At 37.7% G+C, this 14,708-nt stretch overlaps 1 protein-coding gene across 1 annotated transcript in view; it reads right to left on the bottom strand.

The window, feature by feature from the left end:
- Positions 1-14,708, bottom strand: part of lama3 (laminin subunit alpha 3) — a 95,233-nt gene that overhangs the window by 2,440 nt on the left and 78,085 nt on the right. Inside the window, exons 64-78 of the mRNA XM_015372492.1 lie at positions 14,467-14,602; positions 14,261-14,356; positions 13,997-14,148; positions 13,795-13,912; positions 11,804-11,941; positions 11,585-11,715; positions 11,225-11,359; positions 11,010-11,130; positions 7,366-7,499; positions 7,070-7,250; positions 4,776-4,934; positions 4,498-4,663; positions 3,353-3,507; positions 3,079-3,172; positions 1,296-1,415 (exon numbers count right to left, since the gene is read on the bottom strand). Coding sequence (XP_015227978.1) covers positions 1,296-1,415; positions 3,079-3,172; positions 3,353-3,507; positions 4,498-4,663; positions 4,776-4,934; positions 7,070-7,250; positions 7,366-7,499; positions 11,010-11,130; positions 11,225-11,359; positions 11,585-11,715; positions 11,804-11,941; positions 13,795-13,912; positions 13,997-14,148; positions 14,261-14,356; positions 14,467-14,602 — 2,036 coding nt within the window. The remainder of the gene's footprint in view (positions 1-1,295; positions 1,416-3,078; positions 3,173-3,352; positions 3,508-4,497; positions 4,664-4,775; positions 4,935-7,069; positions 7,251-7,365; positions 7,500-11,009; positions 11,131-11,224; positions 11,360-11,584; positions 11,716-11,803; positions 11,942-13,794; positions 13,913-13,996; positions 14,149-14,260; positions 14,357-14,466; positions 14,603-14,708) is intronic.

Here is a 14,708-nt window from a genome sequence, read left to right as displayed (position 1 = left end):
TAGATAGATAGAAGAAAATAAGTATTTGAACACCCTGTTATTTTGCATGGAGGGATCTGAAATTGTCATCATAGGTGCATGTCCACTGTGAGAGACACAATCAGAAAAAAAATCCAGAAATCACAATATGTATGATTTTTACTATTTATTTGCATTATGCAGCTGCAAATAAGTATTAGAACAACTGTCTATCAGCTAGAATTCTGACACTCAATGACCTATTTGTCTGCCTTCAAAATGTCCACCTCCACTTCATTTATTATCCTAAATTAGATGCACCTGTTTGAGGTCATTAGCTGCGTAAAGACACCTTTCCACCCCATACAATCAGTAAGAATCAAACTGCTAACATGGCCAAGACCAAAGAGCAGTCCAAAGACACTAAAGACAAATTGAACACCACCACAGGGCTGGAAAGGGCTAGGGGTCTACAGACCTAAACCCAATAGAATATCTTTGGAGGGACCTCAGACTCTGTGTTTCTCAGCGACAGCCCAGAAAGCTAACTGAACTACAGAAGATCTGCATGGAGGAGTGGGCTAAAATCCCTCCTGCAGTGAGTTCAAACCAGGTGACAAACTACAGGAAACATTTGACCTCTGCAATTGCAAACAAAGGTTACTGTACCAAATATTAACTTTGACTCTTACAATGGACATGCACCTACGATGACAATTTCAGACCCCTCCATGATCTCTAAAAGCTCTGCTTTCAAAAAATAGGACAATTAAGAACAATAAGACAACGTTCAATCTGCACCCTGAAGTGAACCAAATCTGATTTTTTTGGCCCATATGTGACCTGTATATGATCTTTTCATGGCTGTCTGAACAACACAGATCTGATTTTTTCCAATGCGACCCAGGCCACTTGGCTATGTGGTCCTGAATCCAATACGAATCTGATCTTTTCAAATGCGACCTGTGTCTGAACAGCCAGGTCACATTCATCCGACCTGAACGCCATTAATATCCAACAAAGGTCACTTTTCTGGGTCTTGCTATGAAGAAGCGGCAAGAAAAACAACACCCATGGCTGATGCGGAGAGCAGTATTTATGTTTAACCATCTTGAAAAGATTGTGTCCGTAAACACAGAGCAACTGTGATATCATTGCGTCCTCTACTGCGCATGCGGGACACTTGCGTTGTATGACTGCAGTTCACACAGAAGATCACATACAAGTCGCATATACTGTATTTGGAAATGTGAACAGCAATGCAAAAAAATCAGATTTCACAAAAAAATTGGAATTGGGCATCAAGGCCTTCAGTGTGAATGTAGCCTAATACTCACCAGGAATACCACCAACATATAGGGGGACTTTGGTCAAAGGGAAGGTGGAAGGTTGTGGTCCTATCTTGTAGTTGTCCGTTGTGTCCACAGATAGCTGTACAACATTTCTTCTTTTGATTACTAAGGAAAAAAAGATAAGCGATTATAAAAATACATTAATGAGTATTGATATAAAAAGGTAGCCTGGGTGCCATTCCGAACTTAGTCCCGCCCACAAGGTTTGAGGTCGGGAAGTTCGGTCTGGCTCTGCTCCATAGTAGCGCGAGTATGATCGCCCACCCTCTGGCGATCCAATCAAATTGTCAGGGCGGGCTTTATACGATGATGGACAGATGATCAACAGTAACGTAATCAACCACGTGACCGAAGCGCGCTTGGGAGACAACAACAATGGCTGCCGCCGGAGAGTTGAGGTGAGTAGATTCTGCTATTAGGTCTGTTCTAGAAGATATCGACAGCAAATTAATTTTAAAAGAGGAAAAGAGAAACGCGATCACGGCTCATCTTCTTATTCTAGGCGCGCAACTGCACGCTTTGATTTTTGTTGACAACAACTATGCCTGGCTTAACATACGTCACGCACTCCGTTGCTCTTATTGGTTGTAGGTCTATCCAATTGAGTGCAGAGGCATTTTTTTTCCTGGTCCGTTCAAAACACGCCCCATAATCACCGCTCTATGGAGCAGTATCAGACTCATATTCTGACTAGAATTGAGTAGGACTATGTCAGGCTAATAAAAAGGTAACTCAAGTGGTAAAACATTACTTCTTATTTCAGATCAATCTAACCAGTCAAGAAGAAAACAAAATATGTATGGACTCTGCAGAAGCTAATGAAATGTTGACGCAAAGAGAAAATGATCGATGTGTACAAAATGGAGACCAAAATGGCACCTAGTTTTGTTTGCATATTTGTCGGTCAGTTAGGAAAAAAATCCTCTCCTACCATTTATTATGTCTTGGAAAAGGGACCTAAAGTAGATTATGTTTTCTGGAAAAACGATCTAGAAATAAGTTTACATATCGTAAATATATCTTTAATTTAAGTAGGTCAATCAGAAAGTTTGCCAATGGAATGAGTATTTTTACTCTTGAAATAAGATAATAAGATAATATGCACTTAAAATAAGACAATCCCATTTTGTTTTCTTATTTTAAATGTAAATTGTCTTGTTCCATTGGCAAAATGTCTCTTTTACCTCTTCAATCCAAGAACAAATGCACTTATTTTAAGAATAAATGACTTTTCTAGATTTCAATTTTTGCCAGTGTAACCCTTGGGTGAGGCTTGTGAATCTTTGTTTTCTTTTATCTCACTCTCTTATGCTACAAGGATGTGTAAACGATATATTGCATCCAAAATATGAGACTTATTTCACATTTCGTTGAAAATGTTTTGAGGAACGAATCTGACATAATTGAAAATAAATGGCAGAAATGTATTAGGATGGAACGTGGAGAAAATTAGTTTAAAAAAAAATAGACAAATAAAATAAAACAGAAATAAAAAGTACACAGAAATAAATACATATAAAAAACAAGTAATCAATAAAGTTGAAAATTATAATATTAAATAAATGAGGTAATTACTATAAAGATGAAAAAATAATTGAGTTAATTAAAGTATATTTGTACATTTTTTTTGTACATTTTATTTTTTGCCAATACATTTTTTTTATTTGAGCATTTATTTACTTATGTATTTATTTTCAACTATGTCAGACTGGGTCCTCTAAACATATGTTTATCAGGTATATATAAGAATATGTTGTTTTTATTTCACCTGAAATTTTATGGAACATTCCATCGCATAAAGAAGTTTTAGGCTTCACTGATGTCATGTATTCTCCTCTCCCGTTGCTCACCTTTGCCACAACCTGTAAATGACAATATTTTTAAATTTCTTACTTTTAACAAACAAACAAGGAAAGTTACCTGATAATAAAGGTACTTACACTATTCAAAACCAGCCAAGATCAGTTTGAGGGACATAAAGTGATGGCTAGTAATAATTTAAAACAGTTATATGGCAATGAGAAGCAAAAGAGTGCTCTTACCTCTCCTCTAAGCATATAAATGCTGAGAAAGTGGCTCATCGTGTTTCCATAGTTGTTTGTGTTCGAATCACCGACATAAAGCAGGAGTCCGGTCTGATTGCGGGGACGTATGCTAAAGAGCAGTTCCAGTTCAGATCCAAACACAAAGGAGTCATCTGAAGTAAAAAAAAAATTTAACTTCAAAACACATATACAGATGCTAGGATTTAAAGGTATAGTGAAGGATGTTCTTTTTCCGGGTGGATCATCAAAAATAAGTGGTCCTCCTAATTGTCAATCATTCTGGTGATATGTTTACATAAGACTGTCCTACTTGCTCATTCCCATTTTCATTTACCGGTGGTGATTCTGACATAGTGCTGCGTGTCCCAAGCCCGTAACATCATAAATGACCCCTCACATCCCAACCATGGACTGTTCTCCCTGCTGCCCTCTGGGAAAAGGCTTCAAAGCATCTGACGTAGGTCCACCAGATTTCAGAACAGTTTCTTCCCCACTGCCATTAGACTTCTGAATGTTAAAGTGGGTTATTTTATTTATAAAGAAAAAATAAATAAATAAAATTAATGTTAGAAGTGTAAATATACAGTCATATGTTTATATTACTATATATTTTTTATGTATTTATTACTGTTTTCAAAGCTGCTCTGTAAAAAATGAAATTGTATAGTGCTGTTTTAAACGAAATTTCTTTTTGTATACACTGGAGTATACAAAATGACAAAATAAATTTGTCTAAGTCTAGGTCTGTAATAGAGGAAAAACTGCAAATCTTCTTTTGAAAGTAAGCTCGTATGAGCAATGCAAACAGCAATTTTCAAACAGTGCGTGCACAAGGAGAAATGGGCTTGTGCACGCTCTCACATGTTTTAATAGGCGTTCCTTCTTGGGAGTGGGTACAGGGTTGTGCATGTGCATTTTTTTTTTAAGTAGAGAGGGCAGGTCTTTTTTAAAAATTTGCGAAAATCCTCCACTATACCTTAAAAATTTGCAATGAGCCACCAACCACTGAATAAACAGAAAACAATATTAAAAAACAACGTTTTTTTTGTCTTAAATCGGGCAACAAAAATGTTCTGTTGTTTACAAAGATAAAAAAAAAAACAGTGTGGTATCAGAGGGTTATAAAAATGACAAGCACTCACTGATGATGACATGCGCTCCAATTCCTGCAAAGTACACCCCTCTCTGTGTCTGTCCCTCAAAGCAGGGTCCTGCACCATAGTTTGCTGATGGGTTTGACATTGGTGCTCCATTCATCTTAAAATTACGCACGCAGCCGGACACACTTTGCTTTGGTAGAGCCTTTGACTAAAACGGAAAAGAGTTTCAATTTTTCTGATTGACAATAGTTCTTGAGAAAAATATATTTTTTTTGTTGTCCAAAAAATTATATCAGCTGGTTTAAAATTTGTTTTGCTACCTTTAACTCTTTCTCAAGGGATTCTGGTGCACTGCCCAGGTACACAGGTAGGAGGAATTGCTGCATGGACTTCAACTCAGTGTTTGTCAGTTGACCATCCTGAGCTCTGATCCCATCAACGACCAACCTGAATTTCTTCTTCTCCAAACTGAATACGACCTACGGAAGAAATACAGTCAACACAATTTTGTTTAGCAAAATAAAATGAGCAGTAGGTCCTTAGATAGAAACCAGATTTTTACGTACTAATACATACAGTAGTAGCCATTCAAAATTTCCCCACTTTCCTTGATGGGCCCTTAGCTTGTCCCCTAATAATTTTTTAAGAAATCTAAGGAGATCAATCTTTGTACTAAAATATTATTTCTGTCATGATTTGTGGACATTAAGATCTAAATAGAAGCATCATCTCCTGGTCAGACCCTGTAATTCAGCTAAAAGGCGGAGTCAGAGTAAAGTAATACATGCTGCCCAGGAGAAGGAGGGGGTCACTCCAATGGCTGGATATTGGCTGCCATTCGGCTGCCGTTTGACTGGGAAGGGACATTTTGAATGGCTGTTATCAATTGATAGTAGATTATCAGGCTTTGCTGAGCTGCAATCATCTGAATCAGGTGAGCTAAAGCTTAGAAACATCCAAAACATGCAGAGCAGTGTGCCTTGAGGACCAGGGTTGAAAAACATTGGATTAGGGGAGTGATGGCCCAGTGGTAAGAGCAGGGTGCTTGTGATCTGAGAAGGTTGCAAGTACCCGGTTCGATCCCCACATCCTCCACTCTGGGTTCCTGAGCAAAACCCTTAATCCCACACTGCTCCCCAAGGGGGTGGGTTAAATGCAAAGGTAAATTTCTCTAATGGGGTGTCAATGAAATTCAATTAAATCCCATTCGGTGCCTCAGAGGAGACAGAGCTTTTTTAGTTGCTTCTCCAAAACTTTGGATTGAGCTCCTCCTCAGACAATTCCCTATACTGTCTATTTTTAAAACTCATCTTAAACCTATTTTGATTCTTTGGCTTTTAACACAGTGTGAGACTCTGTCTGTTTTGCGGTTTGTGCTTTGTTTAATTGTTTTTTTATATGGTTTTGTTGGTTTTATTTATTTTATTTTATGTTTTATTCCTTTAAACTTCTATGTATTTTTTAAACAATTTTAAATTTACTTGGTATGTACAGCACCTTGTGGCATTGTGTTCGTTATGGACAATCCATGGCGAGCACAAAAGTCCAAGAACAGAACACCACTTGAGTTCAGGTCAGGTCTCACTGTCATTGCCCACATGAGCGTTGAAGTCCTCCAGAAGAACAAGGGCATCCCCAGGAGGGGCACTCTCTAGTACCCCCCCTAAAGACTCCAAAAAGGGTGATTAATCTGAACTGCTTTGTGGCCCATAAGCACAAGCAACAGTCAGAACCTGTTCCCCCCACACGTATGCGGAGCGAGGCAACCCTCTCCTTCACAGGGTGAACCCCAATGTACAGGCACCAAGATGAGGGGCAACAAGTATGCCCACTCCCGCTCAGCACCTCTCACCAGGGGCAACTCCAAAGTAGAAGAATGTCCAGCCCCTCTGAAGGAGACTGGTTCCAGAGCCAGAGCCATGCGTCTAGGTAAGTCCAACTATCTTTCAACCTTGCGCACTAACTCAGGCTCCTTCCTCACCAGAGAGGTGACATTCAATGTCCCAAGAGCCAGCTTCTTCAGCCGAGGATAAAGAACTCCAAGGTCCCCGCCCTCAACTGCCACCCATCACACATTGCACCCGACCCCTTTGGCCCCTCCTAGAGCTGGTGAGCCCATTGGAAGGGGGACCCATGTTTCCTCTTTGAGCTGTGCCCAGCCGGGCTCCATTGGTAAAAGTCTGGCTACCTGGCGCTCGCCAGCGTGCCCCACCTCCAGGCCTGGCTCCAGAGTGGGGCCCCAGTCACGCTTGTCCGGGCGAGGGAACACCCGTCCATTTATTTTACTTGTCATGAGGGGTCTTAATGCAAATCGTTCTGAGAATTTGGGGGAAGAAGAGCCAAAATGCTTGACCCAAGTTGTGTGTTTTAAAATGCAATTCCGCCACATAAGAAGTGTATGCAAGTTTTTCTCACTTATTATTCAACCATTTAGAAAGCACAAATCATTTTATTTATCACTACCTGACCTAAAACAGAAAAGGTGCAGTCTGGTTTGATTCCAAACAAGTACAAAAATGGTGTTGTGTTATGTGTTTTTTAATAGTTCATGTCAAAAATAAGTTTTAGATGTAAACATATTGAGAGTTGTATAGAGACGTGTGTGGTTACTAACCGAGTGCCACTTTCCATCATTGTACTTCTCTCTGTTAAATATCTCCTTCTGTTTGCCCACAGACAGTCGGATCCTGCCCTTAGACATGTACAATGCCAGATGAGATTGCCCTCCTCTGGTGGCTGCAAAGAACAGCAGACCCTCTGGAGATCGAGTCCTGACATCTAGAGAGAAGTGGGGCCTGGATAGGAAGAAAGAAAGAAGAACAAAAAGTGAGTATAACAAGCTTTATTGAAGCTCTTTTTATACTCAATTTGTATTCAAAATGTAGGATCAAATGAAAATTGGCCATTTACCTGGGCTGCAAGACCTGTAATGGCAGGCTGTAGCTCAGGCTGCTTACTGGCCCTCCCATGCGATATGCATACTGAAGCTGTGCTGGGACTTCACAGGGTAACACGCTTTCATTCATCATTTGCTGCACATTTTCCTGTGAAGAAGCACAAAAGAGGAAAAAGTAGAAACTCCTTAAGACAAGTTTGTACTTGAATGGCTCCCAGCTCAGGCTTGTTGCAGGTGTCTGAAAGGCTCAAACTCCGCTGGAAAGTAAGGGGGAAATTGAATTATGATCACTTCCATTAAAAGCCTACTTTGGCTGAATTATTTTAGGGTTTTAATCTTATATTTACCAGGAAATCCTGTTTTAAATCTAAAATGTCATAAAACATTTTCCAAATGTAATTTGAAATGCCCATGTCAGGCATAACTGCAAACAATCTGTTTCAGTCAGAATAACGAGCAACTTTGAAGCTTTTCAAATACTGCCATACTTCACTGATCTTAAAAGGAAAATTATATGTGATTGACATGTGAGTTTTTTTTTTTATTATTGAATAATGAGGCCAGACAAGAATTGTGTCGATTTTAATTTAGTCCAACCTAAAGACTAATTTTCCTGCATATGATTTTAATCACTGGTATACTGTGTTTACGTTCAAAAACAGAAATGCGGTGCTCAAGGATTTTCAAGATTTTCTTTGAGGTCTGACCTGCTAATAACAATTTTTTTTCATTCGGTTGTGAAGAACAAAGAGCAAAATGTGCCAAAGAATCATTGATAGATTGTGGTTTTAAATGGATAGAGCACAAAAGAAGAGCCAGAGGATCCATCTCTACATCAAAGCAGAACATATGCTGTTTGTTGATTTTTTTGTATACACTAAAAATGGTAGTTTTTTTATGTTTGCATGTCTATTTCATGCATCTAGGATAAAAGAAAAGCAGATTTATAATTTTCTGTATATTGCCTGCCCATCCAATCAGAGCCAATCGGGGGGGAAACTGTCTGGCAGACTAGTGCGTGTCTATTCAAATCCGATATTTTATCACTCATGCTTTCAACATGTTCTTATAATTACAGCTGCACAATGGATATACCAGAATTAATTACGAATCTTATACAGGTTTGTTTTAATTTCTTTTATAAATTGTGTTTCCCATCCCCAATGATTTTGCAATGCACTTCATATAATTAGTAGCAACATAGTGGTATTGATGTAAAGTGCTTTTCCAAAAAAAAAGCCTATTAGGTTCTAATAAATTAAAGGTAAATGCAGATATAAAAGCTGTCCTCTTATTATTTTGTTATAACGGTTTCTCCACATCCATATGAAACCTTATTGGTGTGAAATTATTTCTCTCTTTAACTCCCCCTTTTTTTATTTTTAGCTATGTGGAGTTTATCATGTAGCCTATTATTGGCCTTCTGTGAACCCCAACAGTGCTGATTGTCACAGTATTTATGTTCCTTTATTTTAAATAAGATTTATTAAGAATTTGTCTCCAAGTTAAAATATTATATTTTCCAATGTAGGATGGAAATGCAAGGACAAGGGGATTAGAGGAATTAGTGGAATGTGAATTCATGAAAAACAAATGAAAGAACTCAGGGCCGCCAGCAAAGAAAGACTTACATATTTTACCTCAAGGTGAAGCTTATGTGAGAAATCCTCCAAAGTCTTTTTCTTTGTCCATCCATGAACAAGACACAAAAAATGTATTCTTTTGCAGCTCAGTCTGTCAAATCATTCATTTTAAGTATATATAGGAATGCTGCTGTAATCCTCTAGCTCTTTCAATTTACTCTGTTTATTTTTTAGCATCTAAAAGCATCTAAATACGCCTGTGCTATTTCAATTAATATTAAATATCAAACATTTCAGGAGCTCTACCTTCAACCTTCAAAAGGGGTTATTTACACCCCATAAAAATGATCAAGAAATACTTCAAATTTTAAAGAAAATCCTTTGTGCCTCTCAAATCAACTTAGTCCAAGCAGGTTTTTGGAGAATTTTAAATGCTTAATTGCTTTTAATATGCTGCCGTCTCAATAATCACTGGAGGAGTTGAAATGGACACTAAAACCCCTATGGTAACAACTGTGTTGAAATCACCGGGCTCCATTTAATAAGGAAGCCAAAGTCTGCGGTTCTTTCTGATTTTACTGCAAACTAGATGCAATAATGCAAAGATTAAATGCTTTTGCAGACATTTTAAACTGCTTTTACCATCAGACACTGCTATTAAGTTGACTTTAGCATATTTCTCTGCAAATGTCCTCTTTTTCTGGTACATTTTTGCACTTAAACCTGAGTTTTTTTGCTTAACTTCCGGTTTTTGAAATTCCACAGATAACCTATTATATAGAACCCCCATAAAGCATTCACCCCTTTTGCAGTAATTGCAGCTTTCTGGTTCTGTATTATTTAAATGACACAGATAAAAGTATGGCAAAATCCTAAAAGGTGGTGTTAATGGCTACTAAGAAAAAGGTGCAATTAGAATATGTTTTTAATTCTCTTTATCAGGCATGAGATTATGTGTCATTAGTGAATTAACAGTAAGATGCTTATGAACTGCTGTTAAAAGGGTTGCATGGAAGAAAGAGAAGAGACAAAATCCTTTCAAGGTTGTTATTCACAAAAAATTGTATATGGTAAATTTGAACTGAATGAACAAAGGAGGATGAAATACAATGCAGTTGTTCTTTGGCACGTGTACTTAAGCATTCATAGATTAATTTATTTTATTAGAGTACACTGTAGATAAATGAGCTTGCGCGTAAGCTAGAATAAAACACAGGGTTGCATCAGTCAGTGTTAGATTCTTGTCGTCATCTGCAGGTTTTGGGCTCCTTCTTCTTCATCTCTGGAAAATGAGGCAGCAAAATGTAAGGAAACAAGGTTGAAATGCAAAACGTGACGGTTATAGAAAAAAATTAAGTGAGATGTGACTTACTTCACTTAAAAGGAAGCAAACATTTTTATTAGATTATAAGTTAACAAGTAACATGGATTCTTCAAAGGCTTTAACAGTAATTCAAGAAAAGAAACACATGCTTGAGAAAATGAGAAATTATCTAAGATCCATTTAATATATCTAAAGTAAGAAGATCTTAAAACACAAAATATGAGACAAGAATAGCAACGCCATATACCATGAGCTGGCACTGGTGATATCACTATGCTGCAGACATATGCTGGGTTGTTTTGCTAACAATAAAAATTTTCAATAAAATATGTCAAATTAATGTGTGATTGATATATTAAATAGACTGTGTAAAAACGTTTTTTTTCCCCTGAGATCATAAAACAATTAGAATCTTGGATTTAAGGGAATAAATTACCCAATATTTCTACCCATGCTGGAATATATGCGGTAAGCTTTTACCTCTTTTTAACTTGCATTCAAGCTGACACCATTATTTTCTCAGATGGCCATTTTGTGACACACACATGCTCAAGTTCAGCATTTATGAAAAGAAAATGTTGTCCTTTTTTTTTTACAAAGCTTCTATGTTGTTGTTATTTTTTATATTTCCAAAACTTTGGAAATGAAAACTATTATAACTATTGTGACATACAAATGTACATACAGCTGGATAAGAAAGAAGCATACGAACAAGTTTCTGAGTAGAGCTTATATATATATGAGAGCTTACCTTTTTAGAGAAGCGGTCCATCATCAGTTGAACAGGATTACTGATGGTGCAAACATCCATCAGGACCTCTCCAGATGACTCGAAGGTGGTTAAGTCCTCAGGCTTGTATATGTTTTCTGGCCTGAAATCACAAACAATCAAATAAAGAACAGATATAAGAAGAGGCACAATTTAAGAACAACCAGAATCACACACAGAAACCAAAGAAAAATTACCGTCTAGTATAAAAGTTGGAAATGCAGCCTTTGAATTTTGTATTTCCAAGCAACAAAGAGTCATCTGTGTTTGGTAGGGTGGTGGCGCCGCTTTGTTCTTGACCATAGTCCTTGTCATCAATCTGCAGTGAAATTCTTAAGAAGAAGAAAGAAAAAAAAAACGTAAAATGTGCTTGTATGTAGCAGAAGTTACTTCAAAAATTAATTTCAAAAATTAAATATCACATAATTTTTCTTTAGAATAGGCTTTCAAATTATTTCCCGTGATTTCAGAAGTAGCTTTAAAATTAAAAAGTAAACCTAAATTCCAGAGTCAATTTGGGTTTACTTCTACATTTAAAATTGATTTTCATTTCATACCTATTCTCTCTTTTGGTGATGGTCACATAGTGCCAATTTCCATCGTTGTACTGTTTGTTTGATTTCCACATAGTGTCGCTGGAGCGCAGGATCAAATGGCCATTTTCCATTGCAAGATTTATCTGGTTTGCCTGGAGGATAAAACCATAAGGATCATTGTATTTAATTAAAGATATACATATCAAAGGAGATAACTGTGAGATGAGGGGGCAAAGTTACCTGTTTTTTGCTCTGCATGATGATGCCCTCACTCTCTATGCTCTTGAATCCGAGGGACACAGTAACGTCATTTTCCATATTTAAGTCATTTAAGTTCTTTAAGGAATCCCCCAAACTTAACTGTGCTTTGAATGAGCCCTAAAGAGAAAAGACACATGGATGTTAGCTTAAACATATGAAAATGTGGGTGAAAAGCTCCCCCTTTTTCTCCGTCTTATTTATACATCCCAAGAACATTGACATCAGCAAAGTTAGTGCTATATATTCCATCCAAATTTTGGTTTTATACTTTTTTTCTTTTCAAATATAGTGATATATTTATTCTTTTAATTTCTTTACAGTTCTTTTTAAGGTCAGCACCTTTGAGGGCAGCAAGGCCTCGGACACCACGCCTTACTGTACCTGAGTTGTCCACCTCTGAAGGACATCAAGTCATCTAACTCTGTATATAACTAGAAGCCATCTTGATGCAAGCTACAAAAGAAGCATGGCTGTAAAACCTATGGTGCTTTAACTTTAAGCATAAAAGCCCTTCAGTCCCACTGTTGAGCTTGGTGAAGGAACTATGATGAGTTGCAGCCCTGAAATTTTTTTTAGAATACATGACATCATGAAGATTTAAAGAAAAACTCAATTTCCTTTAGAGAAAACTTCCATCGAATAAAAGCATGTGAGGTGCCCTGATGGTAAGCCAGGATCCTCGAGGATTTAAGGCAGGGGTTTCAAAAGTGTGTCCCCCAACCTCCTTTCAAAAATATAGCCCCCTGCACAGTGATTGATAGGTGGAAACATTTTAGACTTTTCTTACAGCAAGAGTAACATTGATGCATTACAAAAGCCGCTTGATAAGGGAAGTAATAATAATACGTTTTATTTAAAGTGCCTTTCAGAACACCAAAAGACACTGTACAAAAAGCACAATGAACAACGCCTAACATTGAAAACAGAACAGGGCAATGAGTTGGAGGTATGCAGTCTTGAACAAAAGGTAATGAGGCAGGCAGGGTGTCATGATCTTGGCACTGATGACTGGATTATTGGTTTATTTCATCCACCTGCATAGCTCCGCTCAGTTTTTATTATCACTCATCTGATCCACCTGTTCCTGTCCCTATTTAACCTGTTTGGTCCCAGCTACCACAGCCAGATTATTTGAGCCATAGGTGAGAGTTCTCTAGCATATGCAGTGTGTTTATTCTGATTGCCTGATTCTGACTAGTTTCTCCTCCTGAACTTGAGCTTGCCTGACCCTGTTCTGAACTCATTGCCTGAACTGTCTACGGATTTCAATTTGATTCTGCCTGCTAACGACCTCGGATCTGTCTCCCAACCCTGGCTTGGACTTCCCTTCAGTACCTCTTCTGATCTCTTATCTTCTGGCCTGGACTTCAACCTATTCATCGACACCGGCTTAAATTTTCCTTCCAGATACTTCTGCTCTTCCTCATCAGCTGGCTTCTGCTCATCGGTCTGTTCTGTAGCTTCTTTGGTTTCTACTCCTGGAATGTTTCCGCCAAATGCTGTGGAAAATCATCCGGCTGGATTCCACTCCTTCCTCTAGACTCGGACTGAACTTAATAACCAGGTTAGTGACTCACACGGTCGCTATCATTCCCCATCAGTAACGTTGTCACTAACCTGTGTTTCTCCCTCTACAGAGATTCCATCCATCTAGGCCTAGCTGACGAGACGCAGAACTCCAAGTATTTAATTATTGCTTTTTATGAATCACTTAAGTCTGTCTGCCTTAATTCTGGGTCCAACATTCTAATTTCTGACACAGCGGGCTCAGTAAGGAGGATGGGGTATCAGGGACAACCAAAAATATTTATTAGGCCTTACCTATGCCTTTATTTTCTTTTCTACCATAAAGTAAATAAAACCATAAAGTCTTTTATACCTCTTGACCAAGATGATTTAAAATATTTAAAAGAGCACTCTACCTCCTTGTGTTATGAATATTTCAGCTGTAAATAAAAGGAAAGTCATACCAATAAGTCTGTAGAGCAGCGTTTGCTGATCCCCACTCGTTCATCAAGACTTTTAAATCCTTCTGCTAGAGATAAACTTTTCAAACATCCTTTGAAAGGCGGTGTGGTGATGCCCCATCTAAAAATTGAGACTGACAGGTTATTAACAGTTCCCACTGAACAATGTGGCAATGTACATCAAGCATAGATAATAAGAATGTACCTGTCTCTCAGCTCCTGTGTTACACCACCGATATAGAATTCCTTAAAATTGGCAAAGTCGTATTTTGCTATGCTGACGCGAAGTGGTTCTTTTATAATCACAAGCATTTCATTATTTACAACAATCATTTTGACATTGGTGGCATCTTTTACCTGAAAGAGAAAATAAGTAATATACAAATGCATGTTTTTTTCTTGAAGGAAAAAAAAAATCTCAAAGTAATATCATTCAAAAACCAAGAAACCCATGAAAAAAACAACTTACTGGGAACATTTTCGATGTGTCGTTAACCTGTTGTGGGATTAGGTTACCTCGTACAGCCAAAATACCCTTATCTATAATTATTGTCAGGTAATTGTTCTGTGTGACAAAGGAGAAAAAGGAAATAGTTGTAAATATTATCATTTACTGTCATTCAGATAATAATTGATTTAAATGCAAGATTTATCAACATAAAATCGGTCAATTACATCATCTCCTAAGTAGGCGAGAAGAGCATTTTCTGAGCGTGTAATGATTGACATATCAAATCTTTTCAGGTTCTTGCTAATGTACACCTTCCCGTATCCGGTGCCTTCGAAGTAGTCAGAGTTTGAAGTCACAGTTCTAGAAGAGACAAAGTAGCAGACAGAAACTAAATGTAATCAAATTCTGGGGGGGAAACAAACCTGCAGACAAACATGCAGCAGATTTATGACTCAGCCTTTGTAAT

Source organism: Cyprinodon variegatus, unplaced genomic scaffold, assembly GCF_000732505.1.
Source record: "Cyprinodon variegatus isolate N-32 unplaced genomic scaffold, C_variegatus-1.0 Scaffold73, whole genome shotgun sequence".
Classification (NCBI taxonomy): domain Eukaryota; kingdom Metazoa; phylum Chordata; class Actinopteri; order Cyprinodontiformes; family Cyprinodontidae; genus Cyprinodon; species Cyprinodon variegatus.
This window is presented reverse-complemented; position numbering and strand designations above follow the sequence as displayed.